General features: G+C 43.8%; 1 protein-coding gene across 4 annotated transcripts in view; it reads right to left on the bottom strand.

Annotated features, from left to right (window-relative positions):
• Positions 1-26,920, bottom strand: part of LOC137370091 (tropomyosin alpha-1 chain-like) — a 138,080-nt gene that overhangs the window by 61,258 nt on the left and 49,902 nt on the right. Inside the window, exon 1 of one of the 4 annotated variants that reach the window (XM_068032253.1) lies at positions 25,060-25,558. The exons of 2 other annotated variants lie outside the window; for them this stretch is intronic. In XM_068032253.1, coding sequence (XP_067888354.1) covers positions 25,060-25,197 — 138 coding nt within the window. In that variant the 5' untranslated portion in view covers positions 25,198-25,558. Of the gene's footprint in view, positions 1-25,059; positions 25,559-26,920 lie in introns of those variants that run through there. One more of the 4 variants, XM_068032243.1, reaches the window with a different exon arrangement.

Below are 26,920 nucleotides of genomic sequence, written 5' to 3'. Positions count from 1 at the left end.
TTTCAACTGGAACATTACGATAGCCAAGGTGATGCAGTGAGAATTCTTCCTCGACATCCTGAATTGTGCTGCGTTACTCTGAAACATTAAAAGGTCTTGAAGAGATGCAATGTCCCAGTCCAAAGGCTGGATCAGACAGGCTATGTTGGCAGAAGGAATACAAGTTGAATGTTCCTCAGCCCACATTTGTTATTGCCGCCAAGGCTGAGTAGTGCAAGCTGTAACATGACATTATTTGGAGCTGATTAAGTATACAAGGAAATTGCACCTTAACGAAGTGCAAACTACTGAGGAAACACCAAAATACACAGAGCACTCAACACACTTCAAGCAACAACATTATAATGGACTATAATAGAAAACACAGTTAGCAATTTTTGAACAATTTAAGAAAGATTTCCTGATTTAAATAACAGCGGTTTAAATGGTGGAGACTGTACTATCCAATGGCTGCAGCTGAAAAGTGCATATGTTGATACTAGACAACTAGCACATCTTCTTTGGTCAAATAGCCTGATACACACACTAAGCTCAAAGATGGGCCACCTGAGCAAAGTAACAGAGGGCTGCCAAGATCCATGGAACTAACTCAGTCAGGGCTTTCAAACAGTAGAGAGGAGAAACATTTTAAAAATTCACTCAGTAATGCTCTACTTAAATAAAAAGATCAAGTATCAGTTTGATTACTTCATGGTTGCCAAAATATATAACTAAAAACATATCACACAAAAACATCCACTTCGGCTGAATCCTAGCTTTTGTTGGTCGTCACTCAACAAAAAACAAAATTGTGCTTAGTGCAAGAACAGGAGAGATTGGACATACGACCAATTCACTAACACAAATAAAAAGTTATTTTCAACATTTCAAGTCAGCTTTATAGACAGCTCTCATACCAGTCACAATTAACCCTAACTATGGAAAGAAATGCCTTAATCCAGGAGCTAAAGCAGGTAATTATACTTCTACCAAGTAGAGCATTCTGCCCATATAAAGCACAAGACTAGAATGATGTGTTCAGTGCTTTTGCCACTGTTTGGGTTAGAAAATAAAAAACATCTGGCGAAGCACTGGGTGGCTGTTCTTCGGAGGTTAAAATCAGTTAGCACTAATTTCAGTTTACCCCAATTTTCAAAAGTTATACAATTTTGTCTGAAGAGGGTAAAAAATGTAAAATCACTATTACGAACTGTCAACCATCCACGAGATATATTCCTGTTCGCGTGGACTGCATTTATTACACTTGTCTAACCACACAACAGGGAGATAAACAGCCAACACCCTTGCAGTCACTACTTAGGAGCCCCTAGAACAGTATAGCATCTAAAAGCAAATTTAGGCCACATCCCAATCGAAATTCTGTGGCAAGTCAGCCCAAGATTTGGAGGAATAGCTAAATATAGTAAATGTCAAAAATAATTTACAAATACAGCATTAAAATGGTTTTAAAAATTGTGCATTACCAACTATTAAAAGAAATTTATGCACTTTCATTGCATAAGCTCTGTCCTACTGCCACTAAGTTTCCAAACTTAAGTCTTGGACAGTGTATTGCTAGCCCTGTGTGAAAATGCTGGCAGCATATTAAAACAAGCTGCTAGGACGACTTGTTGATCTTACTGGAAGCCACTCTTAGTAAGTAATGTCAGAATCGAGAACTGGAAATGGCAAATCTGATATCGCCTCCTCAAAAAAAAATCAGCAAGGATAAGCCATAAAATTGTGGGCCAGTTATTCGTAATTCAAATGCTGGTAAAGTAGTGAAGTCTAATAGGATGGAACTGCTAAAGACTTAGAAAAATGAGGTAATCGGGACTACTCAGCATAGTGTTCTTTAAAAAGGTTGTGCTTAACCACGCTTATTGCGTGCTGGAGAAATGAGGGATGACTGTTAAATGAAATGCAGTCCATGTGGTCTACAAGGATTGCCAAAAAACATTTAAGCTACCACAGAAAAGACTCAAAAGCAAAGGGTAATGGTAAAAGGAAAGCTTCCCACACTGTAAAGATATAGCAAGTGGCGTTCAAACAAGGATCTTGGTGTTGGGGGACACTCTTATTGCTACATACATTAATGATCTGGACCCAAGATTTGAGTAACTTGGGTATTGAAATTGGCTGATGGCACCAAATTGAGATGCATAACAAATTGCAGGATACAGATTGGCAGATGCAGTTAAATGTAGATAAATGTGAAGCAACACACTTTTAAAAGAACAAGGATAGTAAATACAACTTCAATTGGAACTTTAAGCAGTGTAAAAGAGTACAGGGAACTGAATGGGCATACACACTGGTCATTAAAAGATGCCAGTGCAAGCTGATACACCATTTAAAAAAAAAAGCAAACAGAATGTTTTCTTTCTTATCTAGCAGAATATAATAGAACAGGAACAGGTACCAAGACCAGGCAAGGCTGCATCTGGAGAACCGTGTGTAGTTTTGGATATAAAAGCATCGGTAAAAAAATTCCAGCACATCAACATTGTATGTTACTATGGCTGAGGGGGCATAATTAAGAGATTCAAGAAGAGAACACTTTTCTCCCTAGACTTGAGAATGTTAAAATGAAGTCTTCAAGGCTATGAAGGTTTACAAGATAGTGACCGTTTCCAATGGTCAGAAAGATTAATAAGGCAATACACATACTTCCTGAAGTAAAAGTTTAGAAAAACTCTTGAGGGCTTCTTTAATGCTAATTATCTACCACAAGACATGGTGTGCAGAAACCATATATATGGAATCAAATCCTCTTACAATGAAGGCCATTTGCCTTCCTAATTAATTTCTTGCTGCACCTGCATGTTAGCTTCCAGACTCATGAATAAGGACATCCAAGTTTCTTTGAACATCAATACTTCCCAACCTCTCGCCATTTCAGAAATATTTTTGCCAAAATGGATAACTTCACAGCCACATTATATTCTATCTGCCATGTTCTTGCCCACTTAGCCTGTCCAAGTCCCCTTGAAGCCTCTTTGCATCCTCCTCACAACTTACATTCCCACCATTCTGTCACCAGCAAATCTGGAATTATTACATTTGGTCCCCACATCCAAATCATTTACATAGATTGTGAACTGTGGCCCCAGCACTGATCCTTGCCGTACCCCACTAGTAACAGCCTGCCATCCTGAGTGACCTGTCTATTCCTAGTCTCCGTTTTCTGTCTGTTAACCAATTCTCAATCCATTTCCATATCATTACCCCCAATCCTATGTGCTCTAATTTTGTTTACTGACCTCCAATGTTGGACCTTATCAAAAGCCTTCTGAAAATCCAAATACACCACATTCACTGGTTCTCCTCTATCTATGCTACAGGTAACATCCTCAAAAAACTTCAAGAGCCGGCTCGATGGGCCACATGGTCTACTTCTGCTCCTATTCCTGGTGTTCTTGTTCCTGTGTATACTGGCAGAAACTTGCCATAACAAGAATTTACGGAGCAGAAATTCTCCATTAAGGAATTACTACTCGTCCCTCTCCTGCTCCACACACACGCTTGTGACACTACATAAAGTTCTAAACCATAGATAAATTTGGCACATTTGCCAGCTGGATTAACAGTAAAAGTTAGAAATAGTATACATCAAGAAATTTTTTTTTTTATTCATTCATGGGATGTGGGCGTCACTGGCTATGTCAGCATTTATTGCCCATCCCTAACTGCCCTTGAGAAGGTGGTGGTGAGCTGCCTTCTTGAACCGCTGCTGTCCATGTGAGGTAGGTACACCCACAGTGCTGTTAGGAAGGGAGTTCCAGGATTCTGACCCAGCGACAGTAAAGGAACGGCAGTGATATAGTTCCAAGGCAGGATGAAGTGTGACTTGGAGGGGAACTTGCAGATGATGTTCCCATGCATCTGCTGCTCTTGTCCTTTGAGGTGGCAGAGGTTGCGAGTTTGGAAGGTGCTGTCTGAGGAGCCTTGGTGCATTGCATCTTGTAGATGGTACACACTGCTGCCACTGTGCGTCGGTGGTGGATGGAGTGCCAATCAAGCGGGCTGCTTTGCCCTAGATGGTGTCAAGCTTCTTGTGTTGTTGGAGCTGCACCCATCCAGACAAGTGGAGAGTATTTCATCACACTCCTGAATTGCGTCTTGTAGATGGGGGACAGGCTTTGGGGAGTCAGGAGGTGAGTTACTCACCTCAGGGATCCTAGCCTCTGACCTGCTCTTGTAGCCACGGTATTTACATGGCTACTCCAGTTCAGTTTCTAGTCAATGGTAGCCCCTAGGATGTTGATAGTGGGGGATTCAGCAATGGTAATGCCATTGAATGTCAAGGGGAGATTAGGTTAGATTCTCTCTTGTTGGAGATGGGCATTGCCTGGCACTTGTGTGACGCAAATGTTACTTGCCACTTATCAGCCCAAGCCTGGATATTGTCCAGGTCTTGCTGCATTTCTACACTGACTGCTTCAGTATTTGAGGAGTTGCGAATGGTGCTGAACATTGTGCAATCATCAGCGAACATCCCCACTTACCACCTTATGATTGAAGGAAGGTCATTGATGAAGCAGCTGAAAATGGTTGGGCCTAGGACACTACCCTGAGGAACTCCTGCAGTGATGTCCTGGAGCTCAGATGATTGAGCTCCAACAACCACAGTCATTTTCCTTTGCGCTAGGTATGACTCTAACCAGAGAGTTTTCCCCCCCGATTCCCATTGACTCCAGTTTTCCTTGATGCCATACTCGGTCAAATGCTGCCTGGATGTCAAGGGCAGTCACTCACGCGCCTCACCTCGAGTTCAGCTCTTTTGTCCATGTTTGAACCAAGGTTGTACTGAGGTCAGGTGCTGAGCAGCTCAGTCGGAACCCAAACTGGGTATCACTCAGCAGGTTATTGCTACGCAAGTGCTGCTTGATGGCACTGTTGATGACACCTCCCATCACTTTGCTGATAATTGAGAGTAGACTGATGGGGCAGTAATTGGCCGGGTTAGAATTGTCCTGCTTTTTGTGTACAGGACAGACCTGGGCAATTTTCCACATTGCCGGGTAGATGCCAGTGTTGTAGCTATGCTGGAACAGCTTGGCTAGGGGTGCGGCAAGTTCTGGAGCACAGGTCTTCAGCACTATTGCCGGAATATTGTCAGGACCCATAGCTTTTGCAGTATCCAGTGCCTTCAGTAGTTTCTTGATATCACGCAGAGTGAACTGAATTGGCTGAAGACTGGCATTTGAGATGCTGGGGACTTCAGGAGGGGGCCGAGATGGATCATCAACTTGGCACTTCTGGCTGAAGATAGTTGCAAATGCTTCAGCCTTATCTTTCGCACTGCTGTGCTGGGCTCCCCCATCATTGAGGATGGGGATATTTGTGGAGACACCTCCTCCAGTTAGTTGTTTAATTGTCCACCACCATTCACGGCTGGATGTGGCAGGACTGCAGAGTTTAGATCTGATCCATTGGTTATGGGATCGCTTAGCTCTATCGCATGCTGCTTATGCAGTTTGGCATGCAAGTAGTCCTGGGTTGCAGCTTCACCAGGTTGACACCTCATTTTGAGGTATGCCTGGTGCTGCTCCCGGCATGCCCTCCTGCACTCTTCATTGAACCAGGGTTGGTCTCCTGGCTTGATGATAATGGTAGAGTGGGGGATATGCCAGGCCATGAAGTTACAAATTGTGGTTGAGTACAATTCTGCTGCTGATGGCCCACAGCGCCTCATGGATGTCCAGTTTTGCATTGCTAGATCTGTTCGAAATCTATTGCATTTAGCACGGTGATCATGCCACACAACACGATGGACGGTATCCTCAATTTGAAGGCGGGACTTCGTCGTGGTCACTCCTACCAATACAGTCATGGACAGATGCATCTGCGGCAGGCAGAATGGAGAGGACAAGGTCAAGTATGTTTTTCCCTCGCGTTGGTTCCCTCACCATCTGCCGCAGACCCAGTCTAGCAGCTATGTCCTTTAGTACTCGGCCAGCTCGGTCAGTAGTGGTACTACCGAGCCACTCTTGGTGATGGACATTGAAGTCCCCCACCCAGAGTACATTTTGTGCCCTTGCCACCCTCAGTGCTTCCTCCAAGTGGTGTTGAACATGGAGGAGTACTGACTCATCAGCTGAGGGAGAGCAGTAGGTAATAATCAGTAGGTGGTTACCTTGCCCATGTTTGACCTGATGCCATGGGACTTCATGGGGTCTGGAGTCGATGTTGAGGACTCCCAGGGCAACTCCCTCCCTACTGTATACCACTGTCCCGCCACCTCTGCTGGGACTGTCCTGCCTGTGGGACAGGACATACCCGGGGATAGTGATTGCAATGTCTGGGACATTGTCTGTAAGGTATGATTCCGTGAGTATGACTGTCAGGCTGTTGCTTGACTAGTCTGTGGGACAGCTCTCCCAACTTTGGCACAAGTCCCCAGATGTTAATAAGGAGGACTTTGCAGGGTCGACAGGGCTGGCTTTGCTGTTGTCGTTTCCGGTGCCTAGGTTGATGCCGGGTGGTCCGTCCAGTTCCATTCCTTTTTATTGACTTTATAGCAGTTAGGTACAACCGAGTGGCTTGCTAGGCCATTTCAGAGGGTATGTAAGAGTTAACCACATTGCTCTGGGTCTGGAGTCACATATAGGCCAGACCAGGTAAGGACAGCAGATTTCCTTCCCTAAAGGACATTAGTGAACCAGATGGGTTTTTACAACAATCGACAATGGTTTCATGGTCATCATTAGACTAGCTTTTCATTCCAGATTTATTAATTAGATTCAAATTCCACCTTCTGCTGAGGTGGGACTCGAACCCATGTCCCCAGATCAATACCCTGGGTCTCTGGGTTACTAGTCCAGTGATAATACCACAAGGCCACCACCTCCCCTCAATATCTGCATTAATATAGCATCTTTCATGACCTCAAAATGTCCTAAACCACTGCAGTCATGTTCGGAACCTCAGCAGCCAATGTGCACTCTGCAAGGTCACACAAACAGCAATGATACATGACCAGGCAAAATTGAAGTTCACTGAAAGATAAATGTTCACCAGAAAAAAATCCCTTACCTCTTCGAATAGCACCATGGCATCTCTTGCACTGCCTCCCCTTTTGGATGAGTATATCAATTTAATGTCTCATCCAAAAGATATCTCACCACTCCTGCAATACAGCATTCCCTCTGTACTGCACTCATTTATGAGCTTAGATTCTGTGCTCAAGTCTCTGGAGTGAGGCTTGAATCCCCAACCCTCAAGAGGCAAGTATGCTACCCTTAAGCCAAGTCTGTTTTTCATAGAGTCATACAGCTCAGAAACAGGCCCTTTGGCCCATTGTGTCCGTGCTGGCCATCAAGCACCTTTCTATTTGAATCCCATTTTCCAGCACTTGACCTATAGCCTTGCATGCTATGGCATTTCAAATGCTCATTTAAATACTTCTTAAATGTTATGAGGGTTCCTGCCTCTGCCACCCCTTCAGGCAGCGTGTTCCAGATTCCAACCACCCTCTGGGTGAAAAACATTTTCCTCAAATCCCCTCTAAACCTCCTGCCTCTTACCTTAAATCTATGCCCCTTGGCTCTTGACACCTCCACTAAGGGAAAAGGTTTCTTTCTATCTATGCCCCTCATAATTTTGTATACCTCTATCAGGTCTCCCCTCAGCCTTCTCTGCTCTAAAGGCAAACAACCCCAGCCTATCCACTCTCTCTTCATAGCTGAAATGCTCCAGCCCAGGCAACATCCTAGTGAATCTCCTCTGCACCCTCTCCAGTGCAATCACATCCTTCCTATTGTGTGGTGCCCAGAACTGTACTCAGTTCTCCAGCTGTGGCCTAACTAGCATTTCATACAGCTCCATCATAACCTCCCTACTCTTATATTCTATACCTCGGCTAGTAAAAGGCAAGTTCCCATATGCCTTCCTAACCACCTTATCTACCTGTGCTGCTGCCTTCAGTTATCTATGGACACATGTTGCTTCACAAATCAAACAGCCTCAGCTTTTGGGAAAAAGGGAAACAGATAGATAGGAACACCAAGTTCAAGTTCCCCTCCAAGTCACACACCATCCTGACTTGAAAAGATATCACTGACCAAGTGACTGTGAAGGAAGAAAGATCTGGAACTCCCCACCCAACAGCACTATGGGTGTACCTGCAACAGTTCAAGGAAGTGGCTCTCCACTACCTTCAAGGGCAATTAAGGCTGAGCAATAAACGCTGGCCTTGTCAGATATGCCCACAGACCCTGAAATGAATTTTTTAAAAATTCAATTTTCTTATGAATGACAGTTTTCAATTTATAATGAAGTGCCAGGTGATTACCTCAGCCAGTCATGGCGTGATCTGTTTCTGATTGAGCAAGATGGATTACAAAGACAACTATTGTTCCTCACACAATCATTTGAACACATTTCTAGATCAATTATAATGTTTCCAGTACTGCAATGGTTATCAGTCTAAATCTAGAGAATATTGATTCCCATCTTACCATGACGGTGAGAATCTGAATTCAGTTTTCAAAAAATTTGGAAATAAAAGCAACTCTGAAGCTATCCGAATATCATAGAAATCCAACTGGTTCACTAATGTCCTTTGTGGAAGTATATCCACTGTCCTTACCCTGTCTGGTTTATATGCAACTCCAGTCTCACACTAATGTGGTTGACTCTTAACTGCCATCTGAAGTGACCTAGAAAGTCAGCTTAAAAACAGTTCAGGAAGCCCCACCACCTCATCAGGAAAACTAGGGATGGACAATACATGACACCCACATTGAGAATGAATTTTAAAAAAAAGGCAATCCAGACCTAAACAATTATTTCAACAAGCTCTTAAAAGCAATGTTTATTATCTGTAGTACAAATTGGACACCTTTGCTTTTGAGTCTGAAAGAACTAAAAATTCTTTGGGTCAGATAAAACAAAATTTATTTTCTCAAGGCTTCTATGTGAGGACAGGAGAGACAGGGGTTTAAAAAAAGAAACTAAAGATTTTGCAGGTGAACTTTAACCAACTGTATAATGTTGTTTGTGTAATTAGACACCAATGAAAAGGAGAGGGCATGTGCAAACTATACACAATAGACATGGCTGCATAGTACAGTAAAGCTAGCTAGCAGTGTACGCGAGTGCAAATGTGTATTGACAGTTTGTTGTACCTGCCCAAGAGGTCAATAACTCCATCTGGCTGAGCACACCCCATGTGCACTATCAGCTTTTGGCTTGCACAACCCAAGCCTTTTAATATCCAATGAATAGTCGTTTAAATGCACAATTATCAAATCAAACACAGGGCAGTAAATTCCCTGCCCAACTGTGACAAGCATATTTGATTTGTTAAAAATTGGAAGGAGCGACCCAACAGCAATTCCCAACTGGGAATATACTCAAACAAGTGATTATTGCAGCAGGCTATTTGACTGGTAGTGGTGGTTGGCTGGGAACAGCATTTAAGCCTGACTACCTTAATTAAACAAGCACTTCCTACTGAGTAATGATCAATACTTTCAGGAGAGGTGGGAGCAAAGTTAAAATCAAACCTGCACCAATCATAACATTTGAAATTGTGCTACTTAATCAGGTCATACTATGCAGAAGTGCTCCCTACCACCACCACTCCAAAATAAAATCAATTACAACAGGGTTAGGAATAGTATGGAGTTGCAGTTATCTCTTTTGGCTGCTACTGATTTCACTTTCACAACAAACTACAGACCGCACTGATCAGTGCAAAGTGAGGGTTGAGACAAAAGCGGCTTTCTCTGTCACCAGCCACCAAAAAGCAGAGTTTCTTTAAGCCGGACTTTGCAAAATCACTGTTCAACAAATAAGAGCCAAGCTTTTTTTTTTGTAAAAAGTATCAAAAGGACGTGGACTCAAACAGACTTCAGAATCACCTGCTTTGGCAAGGATTTCAGTCTTGTGATACACATTTGGAAACCATTGCTCATAAATCTTTTAAATATGAATTTGTTGCAGTACTTGGGTAGTCTGCAGACTTCTGACTCCAGAATAGAGTAAGTTTGTTGTGGATAGAGATGGTGGTGGGGGGGGGAAAAGAGAGATAGTAATACCATGAAGTCATAGAAATGCTTCCACTGCAAGAAAATTAGGGAGTTTTACACCTTCATTTTTGTGGCAATACACAAGTCCACCAACAGTGCATTAGAGAGTGACAGAATACAATCTACATTTCTCTAAACCAATTGATTTTGAGCTGTGCACATGAAGTTGCAGCGAGACACAAGACATGGCTATTGATGTGCATGGAACAAAAATACCTCATCACCATTTCAATTTCACACCCAGAAGCCAGCAGCTTTAAAACACTGATCATAAATTGCTAGTTTGTAATAGGTATATAAAAATACATATTTATACCCAAGATTAGGTGACACTATTGTGGACTGCTTTGATTGAAAAAGTAGTGTATTCATCAGCAATGTAAATGTATAACCAACACACCAATTTTTAGTAAACTATTCATATATTTAAACATCAGAATATTGATACTTTGAGTTGGCAAGTTTAGAATATTTGTCGATTTCTATAGTGCTACAGCTGATTCTTCTTTTGGGCCTCCTTATCTCGAGAGACAATGGGTAAGCGCCTGGAGGTGGTCAGTGGTTTGTGAAGCAGCGCCTGGACTGGCTATAAAGGCCAATTCTGGAGTGACAGGCTCTTCCACAGGTGCTGCAGAGAAATTTGTTTGTTGGGGCTGTTGCACAGTTGGCTCTCCCCTTGCGCCTCTGTCTTTTTTCCTGCCAACTACTAAGTCTCTTCGACTCGCCACAATTTAGCCCTGTCTTTATGGCTGCCCGCCAGCTCTGGCGAATGCTGGCAACTGACTCCCACGACTTGTGATCAATGTCACACGATTTCATGTCGCGTTTGCAGACGTCTTTATAACGGAGACATGGACGGCCGGTGGGTCTGATACCAGTGGCGAGCTCGCTGTACAATGTGTCTTTGGGGATCCTGCCATCTTCCATGCGGCTCACATGGCCAAGCCATCTCAAGCGCCGCTGACTCAGTAGTGTGTATAAGCTGGGGGTGTTGGCCGCTTCAAGGACTTCTGTGTTGGGGATATAGTCCTGCCACCTGATGCCAAGTATTCTCCGAACGCAGCGAAGATGGAATGAATTGAGACGTCGCTCTTGGCTGGCATACGTTGTCCAGGCCTCGCTGCCGTAGAGCAAGGTACTGAGGACACAGGCCTGATACACTCGGACTTTTGTGTTCCGTGTCAGTGCGCCATTTTCCCACACTCTCTTGGCCAGTCTGGACATAGCAGTGGAAGCCTTACCCATGCGCTTGTTGATTTCTGCATCTAGAGACAGGTTACTGGTGATAGTTGAGCCTAGGTAGGTGAACTCTTGAACCACTTCCAGAGCGTGGTCGCCAATACAGCTGATAGTAACCAGTTAATGCATTAAATATGGTAGTTGTCAACTTGAGTGAAGTGGAACACATTACACACCTCAATTAACTGAAGGAAGATCCTGTCACACTGTCTGGTATTCTGAAGTTTTGTGCATTTGATACATCATTTAGCAATTGGTTTACATCTCACTTTTGCAGGGAGGGTGGACAGTTCAGTTTCAGCCAGCCCATGAATTGAGGATCATCTCCTGAAATCTTCAATTCAAACAAGGAACACAAACTAGGAAGTCTCAGCAGCTATAGGAATACAAAAGAAGTAGGCCATTTGGCCCTTTGAACCCGTTCTGCCATTCGATAAGATCATGGCTGATCTGGCTGTGGTCTCAACTCCACTTTCTTGTCTGCCCCCCATAACCCTTGACTCCTTTGTCTATCAAATATCTAACACAGCCTTGAAGAAATTCAATGGCCCAGCCTCCACAGATATCTGGGGAAGAGAATTCCACAGACTAACAACCGAGAAAAAAATTTCTCATCTCAGTCTTAAAAGGGAAACCTCTCATTCTTGAACTGTGTCCTAGTTCTCGTCTCCCCCACCAGAGGAAACATCCACTCTGTCAAGTCCCCTCAGGATCTTATGCATTTCAATAAGATCACCTCTCATTCTTCTAAACACTGGGTGTAGGCCCAACCATTTCAACCTTTCTTAAGATAAGCCCTTCACCCCCAGAATTAGTCAAGTGAACCTTCTCTTAACAGCTTCTCATGCAATTATATCCTTTTTCAAATGAGGAGACCAAAAGTGTACACAGTACTCCAGATGTGGTCTCACCAAGGCCCTGTACAGCTGCAGTAAAATTTCCCTATTTATATACTCAATTTCCCTTGTGGGAAATAACCAACATTCCATTTGCCTTTCTAATCACCTGCTGTACCTGCAAAATACCCTTTTGTGATTCATGTATCCGCACACCCAGATTCCTCTGTACCACCAAATTCTGTAATCTCTCTCCATTTAAATAGTATACAGCTTTTCTATTCTTCCTGCCAAAGTGGACAAGTTCACATTTTCCCACATATATACTCCATCTGCCAAATTTCTGCCCATTCACTTAACCTATCTATATCTCTTTGTAGACTCTCTACTCCCTCTTGACAACTTATTTTCCTACCTATCTTATCAGCAAATTTAGCTACTGTATATTCAGTCCCTTCATCCTAATCATTGATAGATTGTAAATAGTTGAGGCCCCAGCACTGATCCTTGTGGCACTCCACTAGTTACAGCTTACCACCCTGAAAAAGACCCATTTATACCTACTCTCTGCTTCTTGTTAGCTAACCAATCCTTTATCCATGCGAATATGTCACCCCCCTACACCATGTGCTCTTATCTAGTGTAGTAACCTTTGATGTGGCACCTTTTCAAATGCCTTTTGCAAATCTAAGTACACATCTACAGGCTCCCCTTTATTCACCTTGTTACTTCCTCAAAGAACTCTAATAAATTAACCACAATTTCCCTTTCACAAAACCATGTTGATTTTGTCTGATCCCATTATGATTTTCTAAGAATCCTGCTAAGGTCAGGAAAAAAACCCGACAGGACCACATCGGACTCGAGCCCGACCCAGCCGAAGTCAATCCAATTTTTTCCGACCCCAACCCGACCAACGGAATGTTCCCTTTACTTACCTTGTGACTCCCAATCTTCAGGAAGCTGCAGCACAAGCGTGATATCAGAGACGCTTACTCACTCACTGCGCAGACTCAGTTTCCTTCTTTGACGCCCCCAGACTCCCAGCTCAGGTAGGTTTTTTACTTTCAACACTTCTTGCTGTGTGTCTCTGACCCGGACCCAGCCCGACCCAGACCAGAGCATGAAAGTCAGAAACGAAAGGCCGACCCGAACCCAACACGTCGTCGGGTCCCGTTGGGTAGCAGGCCTTTACCCTGTTATAGATTCTAGCACTGTCCCGATAACTGGCCTATAGTTTCCTGCTTTCTGTCTCTCTCCTACTTGAAGAAAAAGGTGTTACATTTGCTATTTTCCAATCCACTGGGACCTTTCCAGAAGCTAAGGAATTTTGGAAGATTATAACCAATGCCTCTACTATCTCTGCTGCCACTTCTTTTAAGACCCTAGGATGCAGGCCATCTGGTCCTGGGGTCCTGTCAGCTTTTAGGTCTAATAGTTTTCCCGGCACCTTTTCCCTGGTGATGATTGTTTTAAGTTCCTCCCGCCCTTTCACCTCTTTTCCATCAATTCCCAGACTCTTTCTAGAGGACCAACACTAGCTTTAGTTACTCTTTTCCGATGTAAATAATTGCAGAAACTCTTATTATGTGTTTTAATATTACTAGCTAGCTTTCTCTCACACTCTACTTTCTCCCTGTATTATTTGTCATTCTTTGCTGGTTCTTCAAATTTGTCCAATCTCCTGACCTACCACTAATCTTTGCAGATTTGAACAGTGTTTCTTTCAATTTGATACTATCCTTAACTTCCTTATTTCGCCACGGATGAATCATCCTTCTCAAAAAGAGAGTCTCTCACTGGGATAAATCTTTACTGAATTTTATTAAATATGTCATTAAAATCCTGCCACTGCATCTCTACTGTCTTACATTTTAACCTAGTTTCCCAGTTCACTTTGGCTAGCTCTGCCTTCATACCCTTATAATTACCTTTATTTAGGTTTAAGACACTAGTCTTCGACCCACACTTCGTCCCTTCAAACTGAAGGAGAAATTCTATCACGTTATGATCGCCGTTGCCTACAGGCTCCTTTAACATAATCCTACATTGCACATTACCAGGTGTAAAATAACCTGCTCCTTGGTTGGCGTGAGAATGTATTGCTTGAAGAAATTGTCCCAAATACACTCCATGAACTCATTTTCCAGGCTACCTTTGTCAATCTGATTTGCCCAAGTCACCCATGATTATTGTGGTACCTTTCTTACACCTTTCTCATTTCTTCCTGTATAGTCTGCCCTACAATATAACTGTTAGGGGGCCAATAAGCTACTACCACAAGTGACCTCTTACCTTTCCCATTTCTTATCTTTACCCAAACAGATGCTGCATCTTGCTCTTTTGAGCCAAGGTCATCGCTTGCTGTACTAATGACATTTCAATTAACAAAGCTGCCCCACCACCTTTTCCTAGCTTCCTGTCTTTTCAAAATGTAAAATACCCTTCAATATTCAGGTCCCAGCCTTGGTCACCTTGCAACCATGTCTCGGTACTGGCTATCAGGTTATACATATTTAGTTCTATCTGTGCTAACAATTTATTCATTTTGTTAAGAATGCTACGTGCAAATGGACACTTTAACTGTCTTTTTACCATGTCTGCAACCTTTGGCCTTATCTGTTGGGGTACTCTTAAGTTTGTATTCTCTGTCCCTTCCTGTCACACTCTGATTATCATTACCCAAATCACTACCCTGCTCTATTGCCTCATTGTTTCCCTTTGATTTATCTTTGAGCACCTGCATTGTCGAGCAGTCTTTTGGTTCTCCACTGCAAGTTATACAATAAATACAAAGAGAAAGATTCATTAATTTCTGTCGTCCCAAAAAGGATTTTTTGATGAGCTGAATATCAGACATGTGCTGAAACATTGTGCTATGCCAAAGACTCTCCAAACCAAAAACAGAAGTCCATATTCATGGGTTTCTCTCTCCCCCCCTTTGCAGGCTTTTTCTTGCATCTAACCTTACATTTTCAGTTCATCAGTAAGTTAGGTGCAAGAAAAAGTCACAGCTGTGAAATTCCAAGTGTGCCCAGGGATGTGACTGGAGTTAAGTCAGCTTAAACAGTACAGTTGAACATCATACTTTACCCACCTTGCCAGTTAGGGCATTGGCTCGTAGGTTTAATCAGATTAGTCAGTGGGTAGACTCCCAGCCCATATTATAATGGATTTACTATAAATCTGCCTAATTAAGGCACCAATAGTGAGTCGGTCACAAAGAATTGACTCAGATTCAATCTCCTACCATCGTGCAGGTCGCCTTCAAGCCAACTATATCCAAAATAGACCTTGCTGTTGCCACACTCTAGTTTCCTCCATGAGGATACCGTAATCGTAAAAAAACAGTTTGAGCCCTCCCTATGTAAACAGTGGGTATCAGGAAGACCCAAGTATTATGCCACAGAATGAACAACCAAGTGCTGGAATCTCAATAACCCAATCAGAGCAAGGACTAAATCCTTTATATATGGTACAGGTGCAACACTTATACTTCAGATAACAATTTAAGGCTACGAGTTTACTCAACTACACTAGATATATCTGCCTACAGGAAGGTGAAAACCTATGCAACATGTCAATCCCTGTAAGGTCACATCACATACCAGGCTTATTCATCACCAACTATTTAATCCTTGTGTAATGTACTTTGTCAAAGCAACTAACCCACCACAAAACTAACTCTCCCTTCAGAGGTCCTGTATTTTGCACATGACTACCAACTCCCACCGCCACATTTATTTATACATCATTTTTAATTAAACGTAATTAAACGTCCCAAAGTGCTTCACACAAGCATTATAAAACAAAATGTGACACTGAGCTATGCAAGGAGACATTAGGTCAGCTGACCAAAAGCTTAATCAAAGAGGTAGGTTTTAAGGAGTGTCTTAAAGAAGAAAAGCAAGGTCGAGAGGCAGAGAGGTTTAGGAAGGGAATTCCGGAGCTTGGGGCCTAGGCAACTGAAGGCACGGCCACCAATGGTGCAGTGATTAAAATTGGGGATGCTCAAGATGCTCAAGAGGCCAGAATTAGAGGAATGCAGATATCAAAGGGTTGTGGTAGGAGATTAGTGATAGGGAGGGGTAAGGCCATGGAGGGATTTGAAAACAAGAAGGAGAATTTTAAAATCAATACGTGCGAGACTGGGAGCCAATGTAATTCAGTGAGCACAACGGTGCTAGATGAACATGACTTGATGAGAGTTAAGACACGGGCAGCAGTGTTTTAGATGACCTCAAGTTTATGGTGGATAGAATGTAGGAGACCAGCAGGAGTGCACTGGAATAGACAGGTCTAGAGGTAACAAAGGCACAAATGGGGGCTTCAGCAGCATGAGCTGAGACAGGTGGAAATAGGTAGTCTTAGTTATGGCTCGAATATGAGGTCAAAAGCTCATCTTAGGGTCAAATGTGACAGCAGGATTGCACACAGACTTGTTTAATCTCAGACTGTTCTCAGGGAGAGGGATGGAATCAGTAGCTACAGATGAAGCTTGGAGGGAATGGCTTCAGTCTTTCCAATATTTAATTGGAGGAAATATCTGCTCATCCAGTGCTGGATGCCGGATAAGCAGTCTGATAATTTAGCAACACTAGAGGAATTGAGAGGAGAGGTGGCGAGCTAGAGCTGGATGTCGCACTTTCAGATGATGCTGCTGAGGAGCAGCACGTCGATGAGAAACAGGAGGGGACCAAGGATAGATCTCGTGCTGCAACTGTATGCTCTACAAAAAGACAGTTTCCATGGGTACCTATAGAAGCAACAACTGAGCTGGAAAGACTGTTAGAAACAAGATTGTTGGCAGTCAGAAAACAAACCGACTAGTTCAGCTTGCTGCTCTATACTTCCAGCCACTAAAGGAAGATACAGCACTTAAAAATGTGCTGTTATTCCAGCTGCTATAAAAATTATCCCAAAATATACACAATTTTTCCCCTTTCTTCTTTCTCTCCTGGAGCATAACCAATGGCTTCAGCCAGCCACTCTCCAGGACTTGATCGTGTCTTCAACTGCAAGACAAACAATGCACCATTCACGACTCCTCAGATACTGAAGCAGTCAGTGTAGAAATGCAGCAAGATCTGGACAATATCCAGGCTTGAGCTGATAAGTGGCAAGTAACATTCGTGGCACACAAGTGCAAAGCAATGACCATCTCCAACAAGAGAGAACCTAACCATCTCCCCTTGAAATTCAATGGCATTACCATTGCTGAATTGTGTCCTTCCAAACTCACAATCTCTACCACCTAGAAGGACAAGGGCAGCAGATGCATGGGAACACCACCACCTGCAAGTTCCCCTCCAAGTCACACACCATCTTGACTTGGAACTATAACGCTGTTCCTTCACTGTCATTGGGTCAAAATCCTGGAACTCCCTTCCTAACAGCACTGTGGGTGTACCTACCCCAAATGGACTGCAGCGGTTCAAGAAGGCAGCTCACCACTACCTTCTCAAGGGCAATTATAGATGGGCAATAAATGCTGGTCTAGCCAGCGACACCCATACCCCAGGAATGAATAAAAAAAAAGTAGGCTGCTCAATCATAGGAGGCATCATACCAAGCTCAATCCTAGCCTCAACTAATATCCACAGGTGGACTTCCAAAGGTCATCTTAGAGCGTGGGAGGCCAATTTCAGCTGACCAGTAGATGGGGCAATCATGGTCTGGTTGGCTCAGCTATTCACCGAACCACCAGGGGGATACTTGGGGAGTAAATGGGTTAGGGTTAGACAAGATACAAGCTGCTACCGGAGATCTGACTTGTTTTTAAGTTCAGTAGACCACCCAAGCAGTTTTCAAATTTCAGTCTGAATTAATTCTGCCATCATTAGAACAGGGTATATATTATAAATATACTTTTGTACTTCAATACTTAAGGTGGATTAAGTATGAATACAAACAACTAAAAGTTACTGAATAGCTCACAACTTGCTACTAACAAAATCTGAAATAACTAGATGCAGTGTTGAATTTTTCTATAAAATTGTCTGACAATGGAAAAAGCACCTGTAAGGTAGAACACAATCTTAGTACACAAAGACCTTTTAAAAATTTATTAAGCTGCAATTTCAGTAGACAATTTCTGATTTGGCACAAAGCACAATTTTGCAGGGATTCAATTTAAGCTTTAAATTCTCACATCTGAACAGTAGCAAATCAATAAATTATACATAAATTGCTTGCTGGCAGGTTACAAGATCATTGTGATTGGTACAATATAAATTTGGCTTACATTGCATGTGGTCTGGAACAAATTGTATCAAACTTGGTGCACTGGTGTCCATTCAAATACACCAACATCCAGTGATCTGTGAATATTTTTATTGAGGCCTTTATTCAAACACAAGTACCCTGTTCACATTACAGAATTCCCACTCTGAATCACCATTCAGCAATTCCTCATCAAAGGTTGTTCAACTGCAGCTCTCCTCATCTATGCCCCCTACCAAATGTATTCCCTACTCTTAAGGCAGTGGCTTTTATAAGGACATGGTTGACCCCCATTCAATGCCTCAGTCCATTCATCATCTATGATCCAGAAGAACGACAAGCTATTTGACCACAGAGAGCATGAGTCAAGCCAAACAATGTTTTTTCCACTTTCAGGCAGTTTTATAGAAAAAAATCAACACTGCCTCCAATTATTTCATGTTTTTGTTGGTCGTGAGCAGTGACCTACTCACCCACATAGATGCATTCTCCAGTGCAAGTTACTAGACAGTGATCAAGAACCCTGATTCTCCTGCTTCAACCCCCATCCCACCCTCCCCCTCCAAATTTCTACCTCAGACAGACATCGAGGCCTTCCAACCAAGATCAACAGACTGAACACTAACCAAGGAGGGCCAGGCTCAATTCCAGGTTTGTGCTGAGTTACAGGATATCAGCCTGGGCAGCAGTTGGGACCTTATAATTGGCCTGATTAAAGCAGCTGGTGGAGTGGGTGGCAATAAATGAAGAAACAAAAAAAAGGTACCTTCGCCTAATTTATTTACAATGACTCCTGCCTGAATATCCACAGATGACAAAACAAAGCTTGGTTGTCACACCTCCCAAAGCAGAATAACCTTCCACCACTTGTGTGCCAGGTTCACATAGAACATCATCTGAGCAGTACCAGACAGACCCACTGTCTTCAGTTTGAGGAGAAAAAGAAAAAAAAAAATCTTGAAAAGCAACAACAGGTTTACTCTGGCTGAGTTTACACAAAGAATAGCTAGGTCACCCCTGTTCAGACTAGGCACACGTGGAGATCAAAGACAGCATCAGGCTGAGAAATAACTATGCGATATTCACCAAGGCTCATACATGAAATATGGCCACATGGTCAAGGTACCAAATGGATCCCTTTGAACTATCAAGGAGTTGACACATTCAGGAAAGGGAGAAAATTGGAAGAGAAAAAACAGAACCAATTAATTTTCATTAAAAAAAAACTTATTGCATAATCAGCGAGGGCTTTGTCCTGTTCTGTAGGTTTGCAATTGGTGAAATAGGATAAAGCCAAGTGTTATCACAGGTATCCACAAATGCACTCCCCAATCAACACTAATAAAAAGGCAGGTGATCTGTCCAAACTGATCTGTCCAAAAGGTTTGTGGCTGCTTGCAACCACAATTTGGCCTAACCATCAGCCTCAAGAAAACAAACATCATGGGACCTAACGTCAGAAATGCTCCATCCATCAATATCGGCGACCACGCTCTGGAAGTGGTTCAAGAGTTCACCTACCTAGGCTCAACTATCACCAGTAACCTGTCTCTCGATGCAGAAATCAACAAGCACATGGGAAAGGCTTCCACTGCTATGTCCAGACCGGCCAAGAGTGTGTGGGAAAATGGCACTGACATGGAACACAAAAGTCCGAGTGTATCAAGCCTGTGTCCTCAGTACCTTACTCTATGGCAGCGAGGCCTGGACAACGTATGTCAGCCAAGAGCGACGTCTCAATTCATTCCATCTTCGCTACCTCCGGAGAATACTTGGCATCAGGTGGCAGGACCGTATCTCCAACACAGAAGTCCTCGAGGCGGCCAACACCCCCAGCTTATACACACTACTGAGTCAGCGGCGCTTGAGATGGCTTGGCCATGTGAGCCGCATGGAAGATGGCAGGATCCCCAAAGACACATTGTACAGCGAGCTCGCCACTGGTATCAGACCCACCGGCCGTCCATGTCTCCGCTTTAAAGACGTCTGCAAACACGACATGAAGTCCTGTGACATTGATCACGAGTCGTGGGAGTCAGTTGCTAGCGATCGCCAGAGCTGGCGGGCAGCCATAAAGGCGGGGTTAAAGTGTGGCGAGTCAGAGAGACTTAACAGTTAGCAGGAAAAAAGACAGAGGCGCAAGGAGAGAGCCAACTGTGTAACAGCCCCAACAACCAATTTTATCTGCAGCGTGTGTGGAAGAGTCTGTCACTCTAGAATTGGCCTTTATAGCCACTCCAGGCGCTGCTCCACAAACCACTGACCACCTCCAGGCACATACCCATTGTCTCTCGAGACAAGGAGGCCAAAGCGAGAGAGATTGTCAGATCAACTTCAAAGAAGCATTCAATACTATTTACAGGAACAGCAGGAGGTCATTGAGCCCTCAAGTCTGTTGCACCATTCAAGGACATCATGTCAATCTGTAACTAAACTCCATTTACCCACCTTGGCTCCACAGCTCTTATTACTCTGGCTAGCAAAAATCTATCAATCTGAGTTAAAATTATAAACCGAGATAGCATCAACTGCTTTTTGTCAGAGTTCCATATTTCTACCACCCTGCACATGAAGATGTCTTTCCTAACTTCCCTCTCAATGGTCTGGCTCTGATTTTAAAGGTCATGTCCCCTTATCCTAGAATCTCCCACTAGTGAAAAATGTTTCTCTTCACCTACCCTATGAATTCCTTTCAAAATCCTCAATCAAATCAACCCTTAACCTTCTATATTCCAGGGAAACCTAATTTATGTAATCTTTTCATAATTTAACCCTTGGAGCCCTGCTAACATTGTGTTGCAGAATGCTTCCAGCAAAATCAGTGGATATTTAATGGCTGCACTCCTGGGTTACCCAGTCACAAATCAAAACTCAAAACATGGAATCCTATTCATCGCTGACTAGCAATTGGCTGATTTAGCCAAGTTCAGGAGTTCCTCTGACCCACTGGCCTATGCACTGTAAATGGAAAATGAAAATAACTGGCAAGAAATTGAGACAAAAGTTGTGGATCAGCCTCTTCCAAGCAGTAAAAAGGGCTGCAACTTCTAGCACTGTACCTGTCATGCACTTGCTGAAAATGGGCTCACAGCAAGTGCATCAGTAAAGCTGCTCAAGTATTCTCTGTACGCTATAGCACTGTTTAACATTGTCCTACCTAGGACCCAATGGTAGCAGGAATCCCACAACACAAAACCTTCCACTCTCTTGTACAAAGCAAAAGAAAAATATGGTAGTATGGAATAACAGCAGGTACAAGAAACTTCTATGTTGTGACATAGAAGGCATGATAATGGTAATGGAGAGGGATAGGTATGTGCAACAGGGCAAGGTTTACAATTGGGGGAAGGGTAGATATGATGCTGTCAGGCAGGAACTGAGGAGCATAAGTTGGGAGCATATGCTGGCAGGGAAGGGCACGGTCGAAATGTGGAACTTTTTCAAGGAGCAGATAGTAGGGGCCATTGATAAGCATGTCCCTGTCAGACAGGGAAGGGATGGTCATGTGAGGGAACCGTGGTTGACAAGAGAGGTTGAGAGTCTTGTTAGGAAGAAGAAGGATGCGTATATAAGGTTGAGGAAAAAGGGCACAGGCATAGCTCTGGAGGGATACAAGATGGCCAGGAAGGATCTGAAGAAAGGGATTAGGAGAGCTAAGAGAGGGCATGAAAAATGCTTGGCGGGTAGGATAAAAGAAAACCCCAAGGCCTTTTATGCGTATGTCAGAAATATGAGAATGACTAGGGGGACCGTAGGTCCGGTCAAGGACAATAGCGGGAGACTGTGTGTTGAGCCGGAAGAGATAAGTGAGGTTTTGAATGAGTACTTCTCTTCGGTATTTACGAATGAGAAGGGGTGTATTACTGAAGAGGACGGTGTGAAACAGACTGGTAAGCTCGAGGAAGTGCTCGTTAGGAGGGAAGATGTGTTGGGGTTTTTGAATAACTTGAAGATAGACAAGTCTCCCGGGCCTGACGGGGTATATCCAAGGATGTTATGGGAAGCAAGGGATGAAATTGCAGAGCCGCTGGCAATGATCTTTTCATCTTCTCTGTTGACGGGGGTGGTACCAGGTGATTGGAGGGTGGCAAATGTTGTGCCCCTGTTCAAGAAAGGGAATAGGAACAACCCTGGGAATTACAGGCCAGTTAGTCTTACTTCGGTGGTAGGCAAGTTGATGGAAAAGGTGCTGAGGGATAGGATTTCTGAGCATCTGGAAAGACACTGCTTGATTCGGGACAGTCAGCACGGTTTTGTGAGGGGTAGGTCTTGCCTCACAAGCCTGATTGAATTCTTTGAGCAGGTGACCAAGCAAGTGGATGAGGGTAAACCAGTGGATGTGGTGTACATGGATTTTAGTAAGGCATTTGATAAGGTCCCCCATGGTAGACTTATGGAGAAAGTCAGGAGGCATGGGATAGTGGGGAATGTGGCCAGTTGGATTAAGAATTGGCTAACTGATAGAAGGCAGAGAGTGGTCTTAGATGGTAAATACTCAGCCTGGAGCCCAGTTACCAGTGGCGTGCCACAGGGATCAGTTCTGGGTCCTCTCCTGTTTGTGATTTTTATTAACGACTTGGATGAGGAAGTCGAAGGGTGGGTCAGTAAATTTGCAGATGATACAAAGGTTGGTGGAGTTGTGGATACCGAGGAGGGCTATTGTCGTCTGCAAAGGGACTTGGATAGGTTGCAGTGCTGGGCTGAAAAGTGGCAGATGGAGTTTAACCCTGAAAAGTGTGAGGTCGTCCATTTTGGAAGGACAAACACGAATGCAAAATACTGGGTTAACGGTAGGGTTCTTGGGCATGTGGAGGAGCAGAGAGACCTTGGGGTCTATGTGCATAGATCGTTGAAAGTTGCAACTCAAGTGGATAGGGCTGTGAAGAAGGCATATGGGGTGTTAGCGTTCATTGGCAGAGGGATTGAATTTAAGAGCCGTGAGGTGATGATGCAGCTGTACAGGACCTTGGTAAGGCCTCATTTGGAGTACTGTGTGCAGTTCTGGTCGCCTCATTTTAGGAAGGATGTGGAAGCCTTGGAGAGGGTGCAGAGGAGATTTACCAGGATGTTGCCTGGAATGGAGAATAAGTCTTACGAGGAAAGGCTGAACATTCTAGGCCTCTTCTCGTTAGAACGGAGAAGGATGAGGGGTGACATGATAGAGGTTTATAAGATGATCAGGGGAATAGATAGGGTAGACAGTCAGAAACTTTTTCCCCGGGTGGAGCAAAGCGTTACAAGGGGTCATAAATTTAAGGTGAAGGGTGGGAGATATGGGGGGGATGTCAGGGGAAGGTTCTTTACCCAGAGAGTGGTCGGGGCATGGAATGCCTTGCCTGGGGAAGTTGTTGAGTCAGAAACTTTAGGGACTTTCAAACGGCTTTTAGATAGGTATATGGATAAAGGAGAATGATGGGGTATAGATTAAATTGTCCTTGACAGAGGACAAAGGATCGGCACAACATCGTGGGCCGAAGGGCCTGTTCTGTGCTGTATTTTCTATGTTCTATAGGTGGCTAAAATGCCAGAGAGAGATTTGGAGCATTGCAACAAACAGCAACAGACAATCAAGGTGAAAACAGACGACTGTGGAGTTCTCTTACTGCATTCAACAGTCAAGCTTGAGCATATATTTTATTTGTGGAGTGCTTTAGCGGTACAGCAGACAGCACAAGGGCATTCGTAATGCTAAGGTCTCTCTCAACAACCAGTCCAGCCATCTTCTAGCATGTCGTAATCTGGTAAACTGTACACTTTGTGGAGCTGGGATATCACCTCGCCCTCTCTGTTCTCATATTCAAATAGCATATATGCAGATGGCGATTATATCTGGCAGGTCCTCTTATAGTTTGAAGGTACATGGTGTAGAACTATGCAGACTAAGAATCCGCAGCACCAACCGGATTGTCTGCAATAGCGCTCCAAGAATGCTGGTGCAGCCACCACCCAGTAGCTCAATGCATGAAAACGCTGGAATGTTCTCTCCAGAAAGTCAGGCTCGCACCCCGCCCATTGAACAGAAAACCGAGGGGCAGCAGAAGGGGATTTTATCTCAAGATCTGCATGTTGTAAACGCCCGAGTGAAAGGGGGTGAGAGGAGTGAGGGAGCAGCCAGGGGAATTCCGACCCCCTCTCTACAACTGTGCGGGATCAGGGGGGGGGGGGGGGGGGAACACACACACACAAATCAACGAAGCCCCTGAAACCGGCCCCGCACAGTTACAAAAAAAAATAAACCACTGCAATGTTTAAAATACCGACCACCCGCCCCCCACCTCATCATGAAATCCAGTCACGTCCCGCCACCGTCTATTTTAACCCATTTGGGGAAAGCGGCTTTTTAAACTAGACCGAACTATCCGCTTGTTGACTGGCGAAAGCACCTGAGATAAATAAAGTGAGAGGATCCCCAGGTTAATCCTGTTCCCAACTTGCACTGACTCGGTAAACCCTTGGCCAACTCCCTCCCTCCCTCCCTCCACCATTTTGAGTGAACAATAGTCAGACTCACATTCCACCTTTTGTTTCCTTCGCAATGCAATAAAACATTATTGGGGGGGGGGGGGGGGGGGGGCTGGAAATAAAGGCTTTGAGGGGAGGGGGAGGCGCGACTTTAACCTAAATGAAGCCCCAGATTTGCTCGCGCGATCAGAGGTGTTGCAAGATGCGACAAAGCCTCCCGGACATGGACAAGAAGACTGATTTATTTATTTAATACGGAACAGATTAATGTATTTATTACTCACTCTTTCCCGGGCCTGTCGCTCGCTGTCCAGCTCCCGCTGCAGCAGCTCAGCCTTTTCCTCCGCTTCATCCGCCTGCTGTTGCAGTAACTGGATTTTTCTCTTCACTGTATCAATCGTCGCTGAGTTGTGACAGGACATGATTCTTTCTGCGGCTTCTTCTTCCCGAAAGGGTCGCAAGAGAAAATGGATATAATTTTGCGATACAAATAATTTGCAACAAAAGGAGGGGGGGTTGTGGGGGAAAGAAATGAGAGCAAACGAGGCCTGGAGTCAGCTTCTGGAAGCTGTACCGATCGAGTGGACTCCGTTATCTCTCAGGAGCTCCTCTGCCAGGTAAGAACATCAGCAAATTCTCCGCAACAAGCAGCCAAGGGCGTGAACCGCCGGAAATTCCTGCGCGCTTTTAAACAGGCAGCCTCCGGAGAGGAGGGACTGGCTGACTGCTCTTCCACTGCCTGGCTGCTCTTACACTCTGTCCAACATCCTCACAATGAGGAGGAAGCGGAGGCAGCAATCGCTTTCAATAAATGAGCTCATTCCCTGGAGGTGTAGAAGCGACGTTGCAACACCACAGTGAACAATGACTAAAGGCAATGTCCTTTCGTAGACTCTCTTGTACTAAGATTCCATAAAACCCCGTTTTTTTTTAATGTTTTCATAATTTTATGATAAATGATCATCAATGGGGGGCGTGCCTCAATGTTATTTGGAAGATGGGTTATAGAAGGAGATCATTCATCCCATGGTGAAAGAGCTATCCAGTTAGTCCCACTCCCCATCATAGCCCTGCAATTCTTTCCTTTCAAACATATATCAAATTCTCTTTCATCAACATGAACATCAATGCAAGCTCGAGGAACAGCATCTCATCTACCGATTAGGCACACTACAGCCTGCCGGACTGAACATTGAGTTCAATAATTTCAGAGCATGACAGCCCCCCATTTTACTTTCATTTTTAGTTATTTTTTCTTCCTTTTTTTTACATTCTTTTTTACATTTTTTACAACCTTTTTTTTGCATTTATTTCATTTCATCTTAGTTTGTTCAGTTTGTTTACCCACTGTTTTTTTTTCAGGTTTGCACTTGCTGCTGTTCAATATTCAGTGTATTAACACCTAATCTGTACTAATGATTTGTCTTTCAACACACCATTAACATCTTGTTTGCCTTTGCTCCGTGACCTTTTGGTCAGCTATGTGGCCTGGTCCAATCTCGACCTCCTTTGTTATCTCTTGCCCCACCCCCACCTCACCTACTTATAACCTGTGACTTTTCTAATATTTGTCAGTTCCGAAGAAGGGTCACTGACCCAAAACGTTAACTCTGCTTCTCTTTTCACAGATGCTGCCAGACCTGCTGAGTGGTTCCAGCATTTCTTGTTTTTATTTCAGATTTCCAGCATCCGCAGTATTTTGCTTTTATTTAACTATTCATCTCCCGTCTGGTTCATTTGCTAATTATCTTAATCCTGTGGCCACTGACCTACCCACTAGTGGAGACAGTTGTTCCTTATTTAGTCTGCTTTGCATCAGGAAAAAAATCAAAAAATTGAGAAATTGCAGAAGTGGGTTTAAATTATCTTCCACTTCTCAGTTTATCTTACTTGTTGATACATTGTGAAATGATATGCTAACTTAATCCCTCAGTGAGTAAATTCTGCAGTGCAGTTATGAACAATACACAAATGTGTAAAGTCAGATTCTTGTCTGGTGCTGTTCGCTGACCTTTGCCTCTGCTCCAGGCAAAGAGGCATGGAAAAAAGTCCTGTTCCTGAACATTATTCAGAGATTCCTGCTGGAATGTTTGTGGATCTTGATCAGGCTTGGCTGTTATACCCTCAACAGCACTATCTGTACTC

Source organism: Heterodontus francisci, chromosome 1 (assembly GCF_036365525.1).
Source record: "Heterodontus francisci isolate sHetFra1 chromosome 1, sHetFra1.hap1, whole genome shotgun sequence".
In the NCBI taxonomy this organism is placed as follows: Eukaryota; Metazoa; Chordata; class Chondrichthyes; order Heterodontiformes; family Heterodontidae; genus Heterodontus; species Heterodontus francisci.
Note: the sequence above shows the minus strand (reverse complement) of the source record. Positions and strands in the feature narration are given on the sequence as shown.